This window comes from Cylas formicarius, unplaced genomic scaffold (assembly GCF_029955315.1).
Source record: "Cylas formicarius isolate icCylForm1 unplaced genomic scaffold, icCylForm1.1 PGA_scaffold_4__25_contigs__length_36172078, whole genome shotgun sequence".
Classification (NCBI taxonomy): Eukaryota; Metazoa; Arthropoda; class Insecta; order Coleoptera; family Brentidae; genus Cylas; species Cylas formicarius.
In genome coordinates this window covers 11,275,732-11,298,577 of record NW_026844334.1, presented here as the reverse complement: position 1 = coordinate 11,298,577, position 22,846 = coordinate 11,275,732, and the positions used below count along the sequence as shown (strand labels likewise).

General features: G+C 35.6%; 1 protein-coding gene across 1 annotated transcript in view; it reads left to right on the top strand.

Moving 5' to 3' along the window:
* LOC132701098 (transducin-like enhancer protein 4) overlaps window positions 1–22,846 on the top strand; it is a 272,931-nt gene that overhangs the window by 58,310 nt on the left and 191,775 nt on the right. The window contains exons 2-3 of the mRNA XM_060668779.1: window positions 16,609–16,706; window positions 19,776–19,839. Of these exons, the coding sequence (XP_060524762.1) occupies window positions 16,609–16,706; window positions 19,776–19,839 (162 nt within the window). The remainder of the gene's footprint in view (window positions 1–16,608; window positions 16,707–19,775; window positions 19,840–22,846) is intronic.

The window sequence follows — 22,846 nt, the reverse complement described above, 5'->3', positions numbered from 1 at the left end:
TTAACTCGGTTCTCATGTGATTTTAACAAACTCCTCGCCTCCACGTAAACGAGAAATAGACGCGAGCGACACAAACACAGCAGCGCCGTCGTTACTTCGTATAGTTAGTCGGAGCCAAATCCGGCTGGTATATTCGTTGTAATCCGGCACAGTTAAGTGGATTACGGTGTTCCCTCGGTGCTTCCCGCGATTAATGGAACGGTTAATCATAGAGGACGACGGGCTCGGGTCGTATGCATAGGTAAACGTTAATTAACGTAAGGTAAACGCATTTAGGCGCAATACGCGAAACCTGTTTGTAACCTCTTCTTTAACAGACTCGACACGGGGTTTCGTACCGAAAGACAATAATAGTCGATCGATGTGTGGAGGTGAGTTTAATTGAAAGCAGATCGGAAGATTTACATCGGTTTCCCGATGCGGCTGTTCGTAATTTTAATTTTATTTCACAAGAAATCTAAAAGCGAATGATTCTTCAAACTGTCCATTCTGAATTCCAAATGGTTTTTGAATATACCTCTGGATATACTTTAGATGTTATTTCATAGGTGTTTGATAATTTACAGGTTAATTTTCCAAGAATTTTTAAGGTAAAAATTTGCTATAAACGTGTGGTTTTAAATGCTTCGCTTTCAAGAGACAGGCGTCATCGATTTTTTAACGTTAATTGACTACGGTTGGTTTTTTGTTACGAGTAATTTGGAGTGGTCCTTAATTCAGCTCTGAGCTGTTGAAGGCGCTACCTTCCAATTTCAAAGGCTCGTGACTTTTTGCATTACCCCGTATTATATCACCAAAAGTCACTAGGACTGTTTTTAAAAAGTGAAACAATTATTAAGTTTATTTTTAAATGCGTTGTTTGCGTTGTCTTGTAAAAAAACAAATTTGACGTATAGTTGAGTAAACAATATTAGTGACACCCTGTACCTTAAAACAGAAGCGCCTTAGACCACATGTTTATAATAACTTTTTACCTTGAAAAGATTGGACACTTATTAAATAACCAGTATACAAAGATCATATAAGTGTTTCATAATCTCTATTTTCAAAAAAGAAATGAGACATTTCCCCAGAAGCGAGGAGTTCAAACTATCCAAAAACCATATATTTTTGGTTCAATTTAAAATGGAAAGATCTATAAGGTAATAAATTAATAAATGTTTATTTACTATTGTACGATGAGTCAAAGTTTTTAAAAATTAATTTTAAAATTATTGTAAATAAAAAAACCATAATGGCAGAATCAGAAGATATTCTGCTTGTACGCGACAAAATTGCTTATTTAGAAATAATTGTAATATACAATTTACAGGCTTAAAGATTATTCAAAATTCTTTTTCTTATGATCATTAGTTGGGTTATATGTTATAGATTATATAATCGAGCAAATTAAAATGTGCAACATGCAGGAATAGCTATTGCTTTTTAGAAATTTCGAGTAATCTTTGAAACTTTTGTTTTCCCCATTTTTTATATGTAAATTACATGATCTGAACTCCCTGAAAAATTAAACAAACGAATATCTGGAAAAATGTCAGGTTTTTTGTTCCCAATAGTATCTTGTTTATTTTTTATCGATAAAGCACGCATTGTAATAATAATAATATATAACAATTTTTGAGGTTCTCTTGTAAGTTTAAAAAATATTTTTCTACTGCCTTCTCTACAATGCCCAATTATATACCGATCTAGCGTTCGGAAAGCGTCACTTTACAACATGAGTTTCTTGTCCCACGAATCCGAGCCCCTTCGGACATTTCCGGGATGTGACCGCACGGGTGTTAGAGCAATCGGGTGTTTTCGGAGATTTTACCGCACGGCTTGAATTTTGACATGTTTGGTGAACTTTTTAAGTTTCAGCCACACTTGTTGCATAATATGCTATTGTTACAGTACGCTTGATCGATGTATAATTTGGTATTTTTAAAGTAGCATAAAAAATTACTTATAGCTATTAACATGACGCCTATTGTTATAGACTCTGGAAGTTAATTTGGATTGACAAATTTGACAATTTAATTATAATGCCACAACTTTTTCGGTAATTTTTTTGTTGTTATATTATGTATTTTTTCGAGTTAACGACGTGAAAAACCTGAAAATATAAAATAAATAATTTCAAAAAAAGTTAATTTTCAAAATGTAAATACTCAATTCTAATCGGTTAAATTAAGCCCGTCCCATTGTTTATTATTTTGAATCGATATTCAAACATTAACATAAATATACCGATACTGTTCGCACCTCCGCAGAAAAAAAATAAATATACACCCGGGCGACGAGATCGTGGTACGGCAAGCTTATGAGGAATTAAAGTTGAATTTCTCCCCGTGGTTGTTGTTCTCTTTGTCCCTTATCTAAATTTAATAACGTAGCGACGTTTGGAACGCAAACTTTTGCGAGAAAGATGTAATACACCTTAATGCTCGTAAGTAACGCTGTTCGGGCTTAATTACTAACGGGGCAATTAAGTGGCTAAATTACAAGACGCAGACGGTGCGCCCGATACCGTCGCGTTTTTACCGTCTGTTGCTCAGCGGCTTAGCGGTCCGGCACCCGTTTAATTGGTGGTGGGCCAATGGGGCCTTCATTGATACTTTTTCTTATCTTATATCGGCACCGGTACTTATCCATTAAACTTACACTCGAATGGACGTTTGTTTGGTTGTTTTTTTCTTAAATTGATGGTTATTAAAAGCTGCAATATAATATACAGGGTGTGTGTATTTTAACCGCATGTTCTGAGTGCTTTTTCGACTGTAAAATATAAAAAGTTTTGAAATTTACTATTGTCATCTTTACGAATAATCGAAAGGAGAAAAGTGTAAGTATAGTATATTATGCAACAAGTGCGATAAACGGTATATGGCTCACGAGTTTATTTGGCGACGAGTGAGATAGAGTTTATCGAACGTGTTGCATACTATAATTTTTCTACTACCGTCACGAAAAAATCACTATTTAACAAATTAAAAATAATAACAGATTATCGGATTACCAAATTTCGTACAATTCAAACAAAATATTTACTAGTCGCCATTAAAAGTATTTGTTTATCTATTCTGCTATTGTTGTCTCTTATTAATTATGGACGTTAGACAGAGAGAGATGTATTATTGGATATGGCATAAACGGAATAAAACCAATTTTAAAACGTTTTGTTGTTTATTTAACTTTCATTTAAAGAAAAAGACTGTAATTGGAAGAAAAATCGTCCAAGGATAGAGCTTTTAAGAGGATTAAATTTTTAAGATCGTACAAGCAAGAAAAAGCAGGTGCTAACCTTCAATTTTGGTTTGTTTGTACTGACGTTAGTATAAAAAGTGTAAAAACCACTAAAGTTCTTGTGAACGGTATGTAAAATTTCTGTGGGAAACAAATTATAAATTTCACTTTACTAACCGACTAGTCAACCACTAACTAGATTGTAATTGTAGCTTATAGCACGTAGTATTTAAATTGTCTGATATATTACATAACATCTTTCTGTGTATTAGTTTTTGGGTACATTTTTGCAAAACAACACGAAACATTCACTGACATGTCCGTCAAAATTGACAAACGTCAAAATTCAAACCGCGGGGTAAAATCTCCAAAAACATACGAGTACTCCCAAACCTGTCTGAAGTGGCTCGGAGTCGTGGGAAACGAAACTGACGTGGTAAAGTGACGCTTCCCGCACGCTAAAACCGTGTGTAATTAGGTATTTCACAGACGGAAGTAGAAAAGCTTTTTAAGTCACTCGTTTATTAAATACTCTCTCTGCTGCGCTCCGCTCGTGTCAAATAAACTCGTGAGTCAAATGCCATTTAACACACTTGTTGCATAATATACTATTGGGATAAGTGAAGTGTGGGAAAATCGCTGTTTAGATGGAAAATAGCTCAAAGTGTAGGTTGGTGTGTGAAATGTAAAGGCATGCCCAGAAAATCATTTACCTTCCCTACGCCTGCGGCGGATTAATTTTTACCGGAGTAGTGCCACTATTTTATGCATTTTGAACTATTTCTTTTTTCTTGGTTTTTACCATTTTTTTCATTTTTGCTTTATTATTTCAAGAAAAAAGCCATATTCGGGTAAGCTACTCTCTTCTATTACTTTTTTCTCCTTTCTGTTATTTTTTTCTTATTTTTGTTTTATTACTTTAGAAAACCGAATTTCTTAAATTTTTATATTTAAGCTAGGGTTGTTTTAGTGATTTTCTTGGCTATTGCTTGTTATTCCTTTTTCTTTTGGCGTTCTTCAAGAAAAAAAGAATCATTATCATTATTATCAATCCTCTCTAACGTCTGCCATATGGTACTGCTTATTCTTTTTCTTTCCATTTTCTTAGTTTTTCTTACCTTTTTCTTTGCATTTTTGTTTTATTGTTAACGAACAACGGCATAATAGGGAAAAACTCATCTCTATCGTATATTTATATTTAATACTTTTTTTTATCTTTTCCTCCTTTTTTGGCATACTACATACGTTTTGGTTTATTTCGGTTGGCGGACCGGAATATATCGTTAATATCGAATAACGACAGATTCAGCAACCCGCGAAAAAAAGCGAACGCGTTGGCACAAAACAAACTGCAAACACAATATCGCGGCCTGTTTTATATTAAATCGGGTTACATGTCTGACACAACGGGATGGGTAAACATGGCAGCGCGCGCGCGTTCGTTCCAGTCCGAAAAATGTGATTCGCTTTTAAAATCGATGCCCAAGCCCCCCCCCCCCCCCCCCCCCGCGTTTTTTAACCGACATGTTGCAATTTTAAAATTAGTGCAAAAAATGCCGCGAAAACATACGTCCCGCGATGAAAGCCAATTTGGAATGTTTCCAACCGTTATTAAACGCGGTCGCGAGTTGCCATAAACACTTTTTAAATGGCCGAATTTCATTCGGAATCGATTATTTAAAATGACGCGTAATTTGAACGTACTCAAGCGGAAATTTATCCGCTAGACTTATAGATTAACAGTAGAAAGCCATATTGCCAAAGTTGGAGAATAAACGGGGTAGTAAAAAATTCAGGAACGCTTAAATATTTCGAAAATTGCCATAGCGGGAACGATAAATTTCAATACGTGAGGGTTTTTGAAAATTTCAGATTTACCATTTTTACGATGTTATTTTAAATGAAATGCCCTATTTATTTTTGTTCCAAAGAATTGTGCATGTGAAATTTAGTAACGTCCCGTAATTCCAGTTTTTTTTTTCTGTTAATTACTGAACAACAGCAGCACCCCTTTTTCAGTAAAATGGACCAGAACTCTTAAATAATATCTCCAAAACAGCCAAAGCTGGAACGATAAAATTCAATACCTGGGAGTTTTAACATGCAGACATCAATAATGCTACCAGCAGTGTTGCCGGGTTTACCTCTGTAAATAAAAAATCTTAACACTTCATAATTTTGTGTAAGTGTATCAGTGAAAGGTTAACAGAATTATAAATATCATTAAGAAATCTGACCACATTGCATGCTCATTTAATTCTATCGTTCCAGCTTTAGCAGTTTTGGAGATATTTAAGCTTTCCGGTATGTTTTATTGAAAAAGCGGTGTTGCCGTAGGTAACTAATTAATAGACAAACATTTTTGAGACCTTACTAAATTTGCGGTATGTCATAATTAACTACCTAAGAGTAATAATGTTACTGGAAATACTCATGACGAAATAGCAAACAGTTAAATAAACCATAATATGTTTGACTAAATTTCTACGGTCCTATGTCTTAAATAAATATAAAATTTAATATCCAACATAATATTTATTATCCCAAAATGCAATTTTTAGTATTCGTATTTTTAGTTCACAGTTTTCCATACTTTCAGGAGATTATATTGTCGATGTTATACTCGACAAAGAATCGGATTTTGACCGAGTTACGTTCGTGCATTTAGAATGTTGTCACGCAATACAAATTGTTGCCAAGTTACTATGCGTTTCATAAGTATCTCACTGCACATAATTTACTTGTTTTAAATGGAACGCCAGGTCTATTGTTTAGTTTTTGGGATTTCCAAAAAAATTTTCGTGGTAAACAAACGGCGCATTAATTTTTTCTAGACTTCCACAGGCTACTGTAATACTTCGAAGTCGAAGTTGCTGACGTTTCGCCAATCATCCTGTTGGCTTCTTCAGAGCTTGACTGAAACTGGCTCGCATTTTACTCTGTACCTGTTTATATATTGTTTGAGGGGGTCGGAGCTAAATGAGAGGCATAAACACCGTCCCGGATGACTGATTCCCATATTGGTGACAGGTGGAGACAGGTAGAGACCTGAGTCGCGGTTAAAAAAAAATCGACGCATTGGGAATGCAGAAGACTTGTAAAAAGTATTACAGTAGCCTGTGGAAGTTCCTTTTAAAAAAAATGAAACACATTGAGAAAACTTCTTCAGTCAACCGTTTATTACGCACTCTGTCCGCTCGTGTCTAACGTGTGACTAAAATGGCGTATACCAAACTTATTTCGTAATGCACTATTCCCACTGGAAGTGTTTACTTATGCGCGCTGTTAATGGTCTCATGGTTCCGCTTTCCCGATATTTATTTAAGACACATTAACCGCAACTAAGCTCACTTGAGTCGACTTCGAGCAACTGTATTTAAATGGTTGATGAATGTACTGTGCAAATAGACATTGCAAAAGTTGGATTGGCGTTATTGAAAACTGAAATCACGGATTTTGAAGATTTATTGGAGAACTGGGAATATGCTGGTTGAATATTAAAAACTGTAGTTTTATAGTTTTAACAATGTTAAGAAATTCTACAAGAAAACTATTAGGACATATTAAGTATTCTATTTTTGTTTACTTTGTTATTGGTGCCGTCGTTATTGTGATTATAATCCCAATCTGCTCCGATCCCTGGCTTGGCTGACTGCCAAGTTTGCCTGGTTAAATACATTTTGACTGTCTATTGTGAGCGTTGAAACGTAAAAATATAATTGGTTGATCCAGTACGCGTGAAAAACAGACGGAAATAACATACAGAGTAATCAAGAATGATGAAAATATGCTACTATATTACCAAGAAAAACGAGCAGAAATTGAGAAGCTAAGATAGATACATTTATGAATAAAAAATACTTATTATTAAAAACATTTAGAAAATATGTAAAATTACCTAGCATTTGGAAAAGTAGTTTAGAGAAAACTTCGCTACATTTCATTTACTAGCCTTAGTAAATAATTATTATTTACTATTAGTTTCGTCACCTAAAATTTGACCCTAAATTACTTTGTTTAACGATATCTTTATATGACTCCCTTGAATATTTTTGGTACTTTATACTTAGTGTAATAGTAAAATAGCATATTTCGAATCGAACTTGCGATGACGGTGTTAAGATCGTGTCTACCCTTAACAGTTCTACCTTTTAAAATATCCTATCTATCTGCTAAAGAAGTCTCTATATTTTCCACGTATTTCTGAACTAATTGGATTAATTTTTGATTATGCCGCTCCCTATTAAAATTTGCCCTAACGCAAATTCGCACCTATATAATAAATCAAGTTTCTTTTGTTTACTTATTGTCATTTCCTCACTTTCTCGCTTCTTTTGATTGTTCTTGATTTAATTCCCCAGGAAAACCTTTACTTCAGCCAACGGGTACTGACATTCTCCATTTACATTATGGCCAAACCATAACCATAAACAAAGCTAACCATATTTCTCCGTAAACCATTACCCCTATTTCAGTTAACCACCAGAGCAATCGTTTATAACCTAACTACAAGTTTTGTTAAGCCCACTCTTTACTTTGAGTTTTGAATGTAATAAAAAATGTCAAGCATGGATGGCCGGATCGCCATGTCAAGACCTTACAACAAGAATTGCTAACCAAGGTAAACGAAATTTGGGATTAATAGACATTCGCATGTGAATGAACCGTTTTTGTTTTCGTTAAACAAAATTCAATGATAAGAATGTTTGCTTGGCATTTTTGATATGTTACATATATTATGGGAAATTATGGAGGGGTTCCAGTTTGTTAGAATTAATATTAAAAATGGCACTTAATATTCCACTAACGGATTGAAGTACGTTACGTATTCGACACCCCAACGGAACTTGCCTTCTGATTACATTTACGACGCGATGAAGTCGATGGCGCTATTAGAATATATTACCCACGAGCGGATACGTCTGCCATGAGGTCGCCACATCACTATTATAGTTGTTGCTTTATGATATTCTATTAAAACTACCTGTTGTCCATCTGGTCGCAGACGGTATTTTCTTTGTGCGTTAATTCTGTCCTCGGGCAATAGGAATTTGTTTAACCGCGGAATGTCGACGTTATTAATATACGAAAAGCACTTAACTCGACCCAGCGCTAAATTATTATGGAAACTCTTAAAGTTAATGAAACGATTTTCTTTTTTCGCCGTTCGACGCGCGGCCTCCTTCGACGCCTCGCCGATGGCTATAATTTTCGCCGTAATTTGTTGCTATATCGCGTCTCATTCTCTCTCACTCTCTCTGGCTATTAATAACTTCCTTATTTTTCATTATCTCAGATGTGGCGTTCTTTGCGGTTTAATTAGTCGCGATTGTGACGTTAGAACGATACGATTTTATCGCCGTCGTCGTAATGGATTTTAGATACGGGCGGACGCGACGACGACCGCTCGAAGAAAGATACTTAATCGATTCCTTGTAAGCTTGTAAATTGTGGTGTTGCGTTACGTAATTAATTTCACGTGATTTTATACTAACACTAACAACACACAGTGTAGAAGCACTTTTTTTTGGCATATGTAAAACATTTTCCATTCCCAAGATAGTTTTGATTTAATTCCATCTAAATGAAGTGCATAGTGCACTTTTCAATGTCGGATTTTAATATCGGCCAGTCGCACATCGCTAACCAGTATTGAAAGTTGTGCATGATTCTTAAAATCATTTAGTTCTGTTAATAAATGGTAACTTTTAGTTCATTTTCCATAACGTTATCTACGAGACGAGTGTTATTTTCATACACTTTACCATGTAACTTCACTATGTAATAGAGGTATTTCTCGACATGTGATTTCTCAATTAAGCGATGTTTCTTGGTTCCCAAGACTTGCATGCGACTTTTTACGGTGGTGCCACCTTAAGTGTACGTGTAACAAACACCGCACTCTACAGGAAATGAAAGTTGCTGGAGTAGCAGACAAGGATTTTCAAAGAGGTCGACAATGTTCGAGCACGTAGAATAGTCACACTCGGTGTGCGATCATTAGTTTTTGAGTACTTTTTGCAAAACTGAATTAATATTCATGTTTAATGAGTGACGTGTAACGTTACTCTCTGAATTAGCAAGCTTGAAAATACTGACCGTGGCTAAAATGTACCGAAAACATCCTATCCAGTGACTAAAGTACAGTCTCACAACCGTGGATAAGAAAGCTGATGTTTTAAAGTGGCAATTGATTCGTTCAAAAATAAAGCCAACTTTCAGATGGTTGCCGCTTGATCCATACATAATTGTTTAGAGCAGGAAATGGAAAAATTCGATTTATCAAAATCAGTTGATATAGAATGAATATATTAAATGAAGATAATAAGTTTACAATCAATATATAAAATATATACAAAAACTAAATGACAAAATTACGAAGAAAAATAATCAATAAATAGACGACTATATAGATATATAGATAACGCTATTTTAAAGTTAGGCCTCTGTTGTGAATGTGATTTGCTTACTAAGTGTTTTTTTTTGAAAAATGTTAATGAAGTGGGAAAATATGTCAAATATATGAATTATCGCAAATCGCGGTACTCCTGTGGTTTTGTTTATTATCGTTATCCGGTGAGAACATACAAATATCGCTTTTATGAACCTGCCGGTAAAGTTTTTTGCAAATTTAAACCTCTTATGAAATTATGACCCTTTCGTTACACAGGATTAATACGTCTTGCCTGATTTAGTGGTCAAAAAGCGATAGTCAATTTGCAGCTTCTTTTTAATTGTCGCGCAAGTGAGATACTAGCATTTTAAAAAAACTCCTATTTTCGTTGTAGTTACTTACGTAAACTCCGCACGATCTGTGATGACCGGTATCTGATTAAAACCCCAAGCAGTAAGTCAACTAAATTACAGTACACCGTCGCTTTCGCTGTACTTGATCATAACCAAAATTGCACTGGTCCGCTGGCAGTTGTATGGTGAAACCAGTAAACAAGCTAGAAAGGTTTTTATGTAGGTACCAAATGAAAAGTGTTCGTTGATATATGCGGAATTAATAATTATTATTTCATCTACATTCCGGTAATCCCTTCTACAGTTTGTTTAAATTATGTTTTGTCAACATTTCAGTAATCACTTTGTTAAGGGTTCCAATAGGGTCGAACGGTTCACGGTTGGCTTAACCCTTTTGGGATGCGAAATGGTAAAAAAAGCGAACACGATAGGCAACGACCGACCCACTGTGAAGACTTACCGCAGGCTATCGTGTCGTCGGTTCCGGACGGAGCCCCGCGGACTTGCGGAATCGGCTCTGTTTCTGGCGCCGGACCATGCGGAAGTGTCTTTTCGAATCTCAGATGTCAAAAAACTTCCTCCTTTTCCTGTGCGGTTGCGCACAAGCCGTCACATGGGTTACGTGGGTTTGAGAAACTGGGCGAACGCGCAAATTTAAATTAGCGATCCCAAAAGGTCTCTAACCCGACTTTTGAAAATAGAAACAATGGATTCTGAACACACTTTAACAATTTGTTTGAATTATATTTTGTATTAACCATCAACGAAAGGCCGTGTTAAGGGGCTCTGCAACTCATACCAGTTCTCAGATTTCAGATCTGAAGTTTATGGTTTCCGATATACGGAAAATCTCATTAAAATTTCATTAAGAACTTTTATTTTGAACCCTCATTTTTACTCTTTTAGTTATAACATTTTCACAAATCCTTTTTTAACAAGCAAGTCGTCATACACTCAATCTGTTCTCAAATTTTTGAAACTTGAACAAAGTTTTAATTTAAAAACATTGCTTATTTTTAAGTTTATACTATTAAGAGAATCACAGTTCACAAAAAAATAATTTCGTAGTTCTATGCAACAAGTATTGTAAATTGTAAAATTTAAATCCCCTTAGAAACGCTCTGTCATTGGCTGTGACCGATTGTGACGTCAATTCGCGTAGCATAGAGAACGACAACGCGTTTGTCTTGGTGGTTTTGATCTTAATTTTAGTCTTGATCATGTTGCTTGCTTTAGAATTAAAAAGTCGATGTGGTAATTTACAACATCTTGCATTCAAAATACCAAAATGCTGAAATTCGCGGTGTTAAAAAAAAAGAGATACGTTCAAAGAAAATTTAGCCACTAGTTTTAAACTATGGAGACTGCAATAGGATGGGTGCAAGTTGGAAGAGTTAAAAATGTTTGCACTGTTAAGCCTAATGAATAGAAAGTTTATTTGGCGTTTTACGGATTATACTCAAACACGATGGCTCGATTTGTAATAGTATTTTTGTGTTGCTGCCATTGTAAACACACGTTTGCACGAGCCAAAATTAAACGTAAATAATATAATTCTCGGCCCATAACCTGAGAATAACACTATAATATGTCGCCGTATCGATCGAACATTAGCGGTATGACGTCACGATCATTCCTGCGCGTTTAGTGCCGTTTAAAAGAAATATCCGGGCGTCACAACTAGAATGATTTATTGCAACTTAAATATTGGGTTTTGAGTCTTGATATTGGGTATGCGTTATTTCTATACATAAAGAAATAAAAATATATTCAAGTTTCATATTATAATAGTAATATATATAAAGCGGGAGGACTTCAGCTGTAGGTTAAAAAACGGTCGATAACTCCATCCAAAGTAATCTCAAAGCATAAAATTAACTTTACCAGTAACTTTACCAGTCGGTCCACAACTTGGCGCTTAGCGAAATATAATTCGAATACAACGAAGTTGACGAACGTCCGCCGTAAAGACTCGAATTTAATTCATCCCGTCAAACATTTTCATCATTAAATTGTGCCGGCAGCCACAGTATTAAGTAAACGACCGCGTGAATTAAGGAAAACGTTTAAAATGTCCGCGCGAGGCCGTCGCGTAAATTAATTATGACTTGGCAAATACCGGCCTCTTTGTCCGACCAGGGCACAATTGCCAGAACCAACAAAACTGTTACATTATGCCAACTAGGTAAACGCGAGTCGCTTATGTAGAACGGACAAACAATGTGTATACGCGGCGCTGGAATATTGTGTTTGGATAGAAAAGGGCCCCAACGACAACATTAACATACAATGGCGCGCGTTCGCCTCCTATCTACCGATTGTGCCTTTTTCTTCCTCTCTCCTTATCCGTAAACGGTTCCAATCATCGACTCACGACCTGTGAGGGTTGTCGCGAGAAAGGTTGAGCATACAATTTATTTATTGATTTAAGTAACTAATGAAGCTTGTCCGACAACGCGGCGTTCTTGTTTAATTGTATTTTTTATAAACGTATATACAGGGCAGACCAGCCAAGACGAGACAAAGGATTCCTCTGACTGACAAATGTTGCATTTTAAAAATACTTTCAACGTGATTTGATTTCGCGATTGACTTGAATTGCGGAGTTTTAATTAGGTAAGTATTTTTATTCGCTGGCCGAATCAAAATTTCAACAAAAAAAAACTAACAAAACAGAAATTGCAAAATGCTGTAAAATTTTCACCAATTCAAAAATTCAAGTCAATTCACAAGTCTAGAGCAATATTAACCCACGCTGTCTTCTATAAACGTTTAAAATGTAATTGTTATTTTTTAACTAATTGTTATAAAAATCTGACTGTCTAAGTGACCAAAAAAATTAACAAAAATAAATTGTCGTAAAAATCCGAATACAATATTCAAAAAATAAATCGACAGTGTGGTTGCTTAAGTTTGCTATAAGGTAATTTTTTTATTAATATTTTGTTGTTTTCAAATAGAAATTTAAAATAAATATTTGGCAAATGAAATTAGATTTTTTTAATATCCCCAGTCTTATTACTGATGTTTTATCTTGTTAAGAAGAATTATTTCGAAATTTTACACTTAGGTTTAATTACACATTGCTTAAAACACTAAAAATATTAATTTTCTTCAAATATTTGATTTTGAACAAAATTATACCAGATTGATTTGATTTTGATAAATTAAACATGTTCTTCTAGTCCCGTCTGTAAAATGCCCAATTACACACCGATCTAACGTGCGGGATGCGCCACTTTACCATTTCAGTTTCGTTTGCCACGGATCCGAGCCACTCCGGACATTTCCGGGATTTTACCGCACGGATTTGGGAGCAATCGAATGTTTTCGAAGATATTTCCCACGCCTTGAATTGTGACGTTTGTAAATTCTGACGATCATGTCAAATGTATCCAAAACAAGTTCGGTAAACTTTTTTAGTCACTCATTTATTTAAACACTCGCTCCGCTCGTTTCAAAACTCATGAGTCCAATGCCGTTTATCGAACTTATTGCATAATATATTATTTTCTATTCTCTTCTGTGAAATACAAAATTTTACACCCATCTAGGGTGCGGGAAGCATCACTTTGCCACGTGAGTTTCTTGTCCCATGAATCCCATCCATTTCGGATATTGCCGGGACTTTACCGCACGGGCGTGAGAGCAATCGGATGTTTTTGTTTAGTTTTCCATATTTCAGTTTCTTCCATATATTTTTTCCATATACTAACACACCGAGAATCGCCTAGGGCGCCGAGTTATGCAATTATATCCCCCCTTCAAATTTCATTTTGAACTCAGTTCCCCCGGTTTACAACAATACCATATACGCTGTACTGGATCAAAAGTGTTCAATGCTCTGTTTACTGAACAGAGTTAAATCATAAAATAGAGTAAAAGAAAATGGTTAACTGAGTGGATTAGTCTAAACAGTGGTTTATTTGGAATAGACTAGAAAATAATAAACAACCTTTAGTTGTCTTAAGATACCATAGCTCGCCCAAAAAATTATTGTTGAGAATTGTTAAATTTGGATAATGTATGGTATGATTGTTAATAGTAATGTAATGTAATTGGTGATTGTTAATATTTAAAATGAAATGAACAACAATAAATTGTTCTTATTGTTATTATTATTATTATTATTATTATTATTATTATTATGTTATTGTTGCGCTACCATTTTAAAATAAAAGAAATTCTTTCAAATTCAATTCTGCTGAGAAGTAATCCTCCGTCAAGTCTTAGTTGATCCACCCTGTATATTGCGGTTAAAGTGTTTAGTTAGCATGAACTATATCTGCGGATTTTGAGAAAAGAAAGTATGTATGTATACCGAGTGGCCAATATAACATCATGTGACTGATCTATCAACGGATTTTTTATAAAATATTTTCAAGCGTGCGGTGTTGTCACGTGTACATTAACGTAAGATAGTTTAATTTAACTGCTAAATATATCTTGTGATTTTCCATCCGCTTATATATTTTTCAGTTGTTGGAATTATTGCATGTATTTTTTTCAAATCTTTCTTTATAAAAATGGTTCAATAAATAGTTGGAATTGTTTAACAATTTTAGTTCAGCGTAAACTAAGCGAACAGCAACTCGATTAGTTTTGAAAAATTGGCCTCGGCGATACCCTATCGAATTAGTATACATTTTCATTGTGATAATAACGTAAATGAAATGTAATATTATTTATTTCGAACGCTTTAGAAATTTCCATCCAAATAATAAAATGAGCCTTTAATTAAAAGTGCAACCGGAAAAGAACACAAAAAAACGAGAAAAACGCAGATATACACGCGTGGACTTTTTTAATGCATTTTTTTTTTCGCCCGAAATGTTTACGCCATTGTCGGAATAAATGTTTCCGGGATGAAATAAATTAACGCCGGCGGAAAACGGTCGCCCCCGCCGCGCGATCCCCTTCGGATAAAACAAAAATGCAGTTGTTTTAATATAAACACGCCGCTAAAAAAAAAAGAAAAAAGAACACATTTGAAAATCTGCCGCGGCAGTTTCTCTGTTGTTTGCTTTTTATTTGGGTTTAATTTCGAATGTTAAATTTGCATTGGGCGTCGCAGTTATTCATGTTCCGGTGCGTTGCGGCATTTGAATTTTTGTTGTTGCCCGCAAATTTTGTCGCGGACGAGCGGACAACAAATAAATCACTCGACCCGTATCGAAAATGTTTCCGACTCTGTCTTCGGATCTTACCTATCGTAGGTACGCACTAAATGTGCCTATGAGAAGGTGATTTTTAACCTAGGTGTATTTCTATTACTTAAAAATTATAAATAAACTAAAAATATTAAGAAATATACAAATAAAAATAAAAAACACTGAAAGCTGTTGGATGGTGAGATCAAAAATTAAGATTTATCCCCAATTGCTTATATAAATTTGTTTTTTAAACAAAATGATTATTTTGAGAACCACAATTTGACTTGACCTGACGAAAGTAATTAGTAATAGTAAAAGTAAATGCGAACATTTTTTCATCACTTATGGTATAACCGTCCACTTTAGAACGCAGTCAAGATACGTTTGAAAATATGAGTGGCTTATTGACTTATAAACATTAAAAAAAATACTTTAATTGCAAGCGAAATACACGACCAGTTGCATATGATGGTTCCCAAAGTTTAGATCCAGTAATTATGACCTTTCCGACCTATGTCTATCCGGAGAACCAGCAACTTTTGTTAATAATCTATTAAAGTGAAAGCAGATCGTCGTCAGTTGTCACAAGCACTTAACCAACATTGGTCCACCGTTCAAGAGCATTTGGTACAGATTGGTAAGCAAAGCAGAGCAGGTGTTTGGATTTCGTATGACTTATCCGAGGTAAACAAAGCTAATTGGACCACCAAGTTTGACTTGATCACTTGATTACAGGGGATGAGAAATGGGTTTTATGTGACAATCTAAAACGCACAGGACTGCGAAACCGGGCCTGGCCTTCACCCAAGGAAGGCGCTCTGGTGGGCTTGGTTTAATATTCGCGAAATCCTACACTTTGAAGTTCTGGAACCTGGACAAACAATCTATGCTGACCTTTATTGTCAACAGTTGCATCGTGTCAACCAATCTCTGACCAAACAATGTCCAGTTTTGTTAAAGAGAAAAGGCGTTATCCTGTACCATGAGAGTGGAAGACCACCTACCCCAAAGAAACCGTTGAAAAAATTAACGATCCTAGCTGGAAAAAACTTTACTTTAACGATGAACCAATTATTTTTTTAAAATCGGGCATTGAAAATTTATTAAAAAGATAGCAAAACGTGATTGATAGCAATTATGTTATTGATTAAAAATAAAGCCAAACAAAAATATATGTAGTTTAAAATAATGATAGAAAAACGACGTTACTTTCCGGTCCCCCTATTATTTGTGAGCAGAAATTACAATAGATAACATTATGCTTTTATTGCACATGCATAATGGTATATAATTTTCTTAGCATTAATTTAACATTATTTCAGGAATAAAAACATTTTCTTCATCGGTCGGACTGGTCAATTGATACAAAAAATTTGACCGGTCAACGCTATTTATACGTATATCTCTTGCAAATATAAATAAATTTCTGTGTGTGTTTCATATCACAAAACGCCCGCTCATTATTTATTTTTATTGTTTTCAGGGCCCCCCTCAGCCCGGCCAGCCGTTCAAATTCACAGTGGGAGAGTCCTGCGACAGGATAAAAGAGGAGTTTAATTTTTTACAAGCACAATATCATAGGTGAGTAATAACGCAAGCACAAAAAACCATACGGAATCTGCTTTTTGGCCGATACTGTACCCGCATTAAGAATACCATCGCTGTCGCCTCATTTCACAAGTTTTCACGTTCTGAACACAAAAACTACAGCCGTTACGTAAAATCAACGTCCCATTGCTCCCGTCTCGTTCACCTAATAACTTAGTAGTCCAGGTCCGGACTCCCCACGAACACCGACATAATTCAAACCTCTTCAAATCACTTTTAAAATAAACGCTTTATCTAATTTTTGCGTCTAAGCTTGATCAATACTAACAATAACAGTAGGGAAATTTTTATTTCAAATTTTCGTAAAAATTAAATTCGCTTGTGGTGGTATGAATAACAAATTTTATTTTTTCTTCATTTTTGGGTGCAGTGCCCGTTGCCATGTTAATGTCCTTTTCAATGGGTCCAAATAGTCTCTTTCGGAAAAGTCTTTATTTATTTTTTTTTCTGATTATGTGTCCGAAATATTCGTATTTTTTTTGTATGTATGGTCCATTCCATGTTTATAGCACAATAGCAGTGGAAAATAAAAATGATCCGTTGTTTATCAATCGAGTTCTATAAGTTGCATCAATTTGCTGCAATCCGGCCCTGGGCATTGGTCGTCCGGCAAGTTGTTTGGACGAGTAAACAATTTATCTCCTTACTTGGGCGGAAAACTGAAAAATTCTCGCGGTTGATTTGCAGAAGACATGCACATTAAGCGCATTCCCGCGATCGCGAGAGAGATAGAGAAAGAGCGAGACGCCGTAATTGATTTTTAAACATCTCTTAGATATTTCCGACGATAGTACGTCCATTATAATGATTGCACGTTTAGGAGCGACCCGGGTAACAACGTCGAACTAGCGAAAGGCACGAGGAACTGAAGTAATACCCTTATTGGGATGTAAATGCTGCGATGTTTGCGAATATCGTAGCAGTTTCCTTTAGTGAAATGAAACGCGACGTATAGTTGAGCATTTGGCGTTTTGTCTTCGTATATTCTTCCCTGAGGGTTTTGTGCTTCTTTATTTAACAATTAAAACGCTTTTGCTTTGGTTTTCAATCCATATCTAAAATTTGGATGGTTGATTGTTCTTTTTTTCTCCAAGTAAAGGTCAGGAGTCGCTCTAGTGATGTGTTTTGAGACTTGCGTATCAGACCGTTTCCGCTTAGTCACGATTTCTCTCGATTGTAGGTTGAAGCTGTTGATATTTTTTGTGGGGTACGATGTGTCCGAGGTAATTTTTTTTCTTCATTTTGATGGTTTGGAATAAATGGGCTCTTGAATTTTCTTCTTCCTCGTAACATTCTCCCATAGAGTCACATTTCAAATGTGTTTTTATAACTTCTTGTTAAGAGTCCGTGTTTAGTTTCGGGCGGCAGAGGAGTTTGAGCGTATTAATAATTCCTGTTTTGGTGATTTCAATGTGTGTCCTGTAGTCCAGCTAGAAATTTACTTCTCTGATGTAAGTCTTCACGCTTTGAAATATTTTGGTCTTCCGGCCTTCGACTGAAAACACTCTGTACATACTTAGAGTGCTCATTATTAATTGTAGCTGCTCTTCAGATTCCACCAAAACCGCCGCGTGTGCGCGTAATTTTCTGATTATGTATTGCACATATACATTGAACAGGAGGGAGCAAATGAGACATGCTTGTCGAACCAATTTTTCTATTCCGATGTAGCTGTTACTGTGTGATTCGGTGGAAGATCAAAGGAATATCTGATCGTTGTCCCAAAAACTCTAGAAAAGATTCAGAAGAATTACTTGTCGAGCGATCAAGAAGATGGATTTAAAGATAAGCGTGATACTCCAGCGCCTCCGCCAAATTTCGCTCTCGATCCTAGAGACGCATTTTTCACCGCCCTACAATGACAGAATCTAGGTCCGAAAAATGAAGCGTTTCATAAAATATATATACCGGTTTCCCTTGGAGACAGGCATATGTTAAAAACCCCGGGGCATCGAATTCTTAGCGCTATTTTTGTTTCAAGACAAAATCAATCTGTTCCAACGATTAAAACCAGCGGCGGTTCTACTTTAACCCAGTAGCGGCGGTTCCTCGTGATATCCCCGAGCGATATCTGTGCTATATAATGTTAAAAACAATGTAATACTTCCTCGTTTATTGTACTCGGATACATAGTGGCCAGGTTTTCAATGGGTATTTTTCAAATAATTGAGGAAAAGGGTCAGTTTAATGGGATACAGGTTGTGGATTTAGATGGATAGAAAAATTAAGTTTTCAAAGGTGGACTAAAAAATATTATTAAAAAACCATATTCTATGATTTTCGTATTTCCTTTATAGCGCGTTAATTTTCAATTTTTAAAAAAGTTAGCCAAACGGCGTAAGGTTCGAAATTTGTTTCTTGGATTTCACTTTTGTCTACCGGAGATTACAATTTGAGCACCTGTGAATTTCATTTTGAGTCACTTTTCTGGCCATATTTTCCACTTATTTTGCTGTCGAAAAACTCCAAAACATTAAAACCAGTCCGTTGCTATTGATCTACTACATTTTTGAAAGTGGACGACGATTAAATACATTTATTTTATTTATTTTCGTTTATCTTTGAGGATTGAAAAGGTCTTTGGTGATTTATTAAAACGCTTATCTATCACTAGGCGAGAAAAAGAACTAAACGCTTGACGGATTTTGCGTTATTTATGTGAAATTATTGTTTTTGCGTTGTGCAATATTATCGGCCAACAATGGGAAACGGAGCCGACACGTTAATTGTTTATATTGTTAATTAATAATATGCATTTCGAAAGCGTTCGGTGTTTCCAAGAAATAATTGCGTTTAAACGGCAATATTATTATTGTTATTATTATTATTATCATTATTGTAATATTTCAATGATTTATCGTTAATAAATTCGCCGTTGTATATCTCTAATTAAACAATCGCGTGATAATTGCCGCGGATAAATATAAATGAAGAACGTGACGTAAAATTCGTTTGTCGTTGAATTTATGCAAACGCCATTTTATCATTATCGCCGCGGTGTGTTTTTGTTTAATTAATTTTAATTGTTTGCGTTTGTTACAGTTTAAAGTTGGAATGCGAAAAGTTGGCGAGCGAGAAGATCGAAATCCAGAGGCATTACGTGATGGTAAGCCGCGTTTATATTATTTTTTATTCAATCTGTCTAATAAACCCAAGAGCACCTGAACGTTAATTTACGAGGAAAGCTTTTCTCTATTTAGGTCAAGGTTATTATAACAGCAATATTAAAAAATAGAGGTCAGATACATATATAAGGTTGTTCGGAAAGTCATTTCGTTTTTTCCCGTCAGAGGACTTAATTACGTTTTTTCGAAACCAACTTCACACTTAAGCCGCATAACCATTATATGTCTTGAGAGCTGATATTGCAAGGCTTGTGTGTGAAAAAGTTCTATTAATTCTACGCAGTAGTTTTTGGTTGGTGCACTTTTAAATATGGAGAGCAATAAGCAGCATTTTCGTCATATTTTACTTTTTTACTTCAGAAAAGGTAAAAATGCTGTCCAAGCGAGAAAAAAATTGACGGATGTGTATGGAGAAGGCGTGTTAACAGTACGCCAGTGCCAGAACTGGTTTGCAAAATTTCGATCCGGCAATTTTGATGTCGAAGATGCACCACGGTCTGGAAGGCCGGTCGAAGTTGACAAAGATGCGATAAAGGCAATGCGAGGTTGATGCAAATCGGCGAATAACCACACGAGAGATCGGTGAGAGATTAAATTTGTCGAATTCGACTGTTTATGGCCATTTGAAAGGCATGGGCTTAACCTCGAAGCTCGATGTATGGGTGCCCCAGGTCCTTACGGAACGAAATTTGTGTCGTCGCGTTGACGTGTGTGATTCGCTCCTCAAACGTCAAGAAAATGATCCATTTTTGAAGCGGATTATTACTGGGAACCAAAAATGGGTTGTATACAACAATGTTAAACGCAAGAGGTCATGGAGCAGAAAAGATGAACGGCGCAAAGCGTGTCAAAAGCCAACATTCACCAAAAAAAGGTGATGCTCTCCGTTTGGAGGGATGTCAAAGGATTCGTTTTTTTTTGAGCTTTTGCCGGACAATACAACGATTAATTCAGAAGTCTATTGTCATCAACTGGACAAATTGAATGATTCACTTAAAGAGAAGAGGCCCGAATTAATCAACAGGAAGGGTGTAGTGTTCCACCAGGATAATGCGAGACCTCACACAAGTTTGGTCACTCGCCAAAAACTTTTACAGCTTGAATGGGACGTACTGCAACATCCACCATATTCTCCAGATCTGGCGCCTTCCGACTACTATTTGTTCCGGTCCCTGCAAAATTTTTTGGATGGCAAAACCTTTACCTCAAATGAAGATCTCAAAAACCACCTGAACCAGTTTTTTGCCATCAAGGACCAAAACTTTTATTAGAGGGGAATTATGTTACTGCCAGAAAGATGGCAAAAGGTGTTCGACCAGAATGGCCAATATATAATTTAATAAAATATTTATTCATTATACGAAAACTGTCTTTCATGTTCCCAAAAAAAAAACGAAATGACTTTCCGAACAACCCAATATTTGTATTTATTATTTTAAATCGACTTATCGAATATAGAAGCCGTTTGCAGATCGCACGTTAAATGTTAATTTTATTGATGTGTAAGTTGTATTGAAAATATTTTATAGATATTTTGTAAAATATTTAATTCCTAAAAGAAAATACAGTTTTCGGTCACCGTTGTTTTTCATCGCAATATTTGCTGCTAATTCCTATTTTGGTGATTCTTGGGATTATGGTAATGCACGGAACGTTTCCGTTGTCGAATAGGTCCACAGACCCCCAAACGTTTGGGATAGACGAGCCAATGCGAAAAAGAAGGAAGTATTGAAACTAACTGTCATAATGCTAAAAAAAAATAATTTTGAAAATGCAAGGAGTGACTAAATCGGTAGTATGGTAGTATATATTGCCAAATTGCGTTTTACTCAAAGTTTTCATTCATTGAAATTTTTAAAGGCGAGTCTGAAATTGAGATTGTTAGCGGTTAGCGGTAAATTTTAATTAAAAACGGAATGCATACGAATTCTGGCAAGATGATACAAGTGGGTCAAATCTTCCGCACTTACCGTAAGTGTTAACTTGCAAGGTAGAGGTCTTGTTAATTAAAAGTTTAGCATTATATTGAAAAACCGACCCATAACCTTTTTTAACCTTACATGGTGACCACGTGAAAACACATGTCGCATTTTAATTACGGACAAGCGCGCAACCAAAGTGGGAGAGTTGATCGACTAAATATCGCGGAACATTGTGTTCCGAAACGCGCTAACTACCTCCAGTACACGATTTTAACATTCGTCCATTATCGAGTTTTCGATTGTTTCTTTTTCCCGCTCACATTAGCGATGTCCGACATTGTTTTTAACGCAAGTACATGCTTTGTACTTGAAAGCGTACGAAAACATCAATTTATTACTTAGGAATTTCCCAACTTTGTTGTAGCTCATTGGTTGAGGCAACTATGGTCTCTGATCACGTTGACAGTAAAAAAAGATGTTTCTCGATTTGTTAGGTTGGAAAGTGTTATTATTATGTAACCAGGTACTCTTATCAACAATTCGAAACCCGATTTGCAATTTACATCATTCAATATTGCATCTGATAAATTTTTATTGGAATCAATTCCGACTCAAGCCTAGCGCCATCATCCTCAATGGTAACTGGTGTAGGAATTAATGTTGTATCCTTTTTTATTTCTCTCTTTTCTTCATTGTGCGTTTATTTTGATTTTCTGGAAATTTTGACATGGTGTCGAACTGGAATTTTCTTTCTTGCACGTGCCGAAGGGCCACAATTCTTGTGTTCTAAATAATTATTTTTGCTTCATAAAAATGCAATGTTTACTCTTTTCTACGCTCAAATTAGGTACGTATTTGACGGGCACAGGTAACGAAGTCAGTTTGCGTCTATTTTAATTCTTGCGAGTTGTAATTTAGCTGTGGATTTATCATTGACAAGCGGAGTGAATCGCACAGATCTTATGTAATCTTTGTAAGACTGATCGTTGATTGTTATTTCGTATATTTTTTTCTGCCCACCCCTTTTGCGGTCGGGTGGATTGATTGGTGCTGAAAATATTTCATG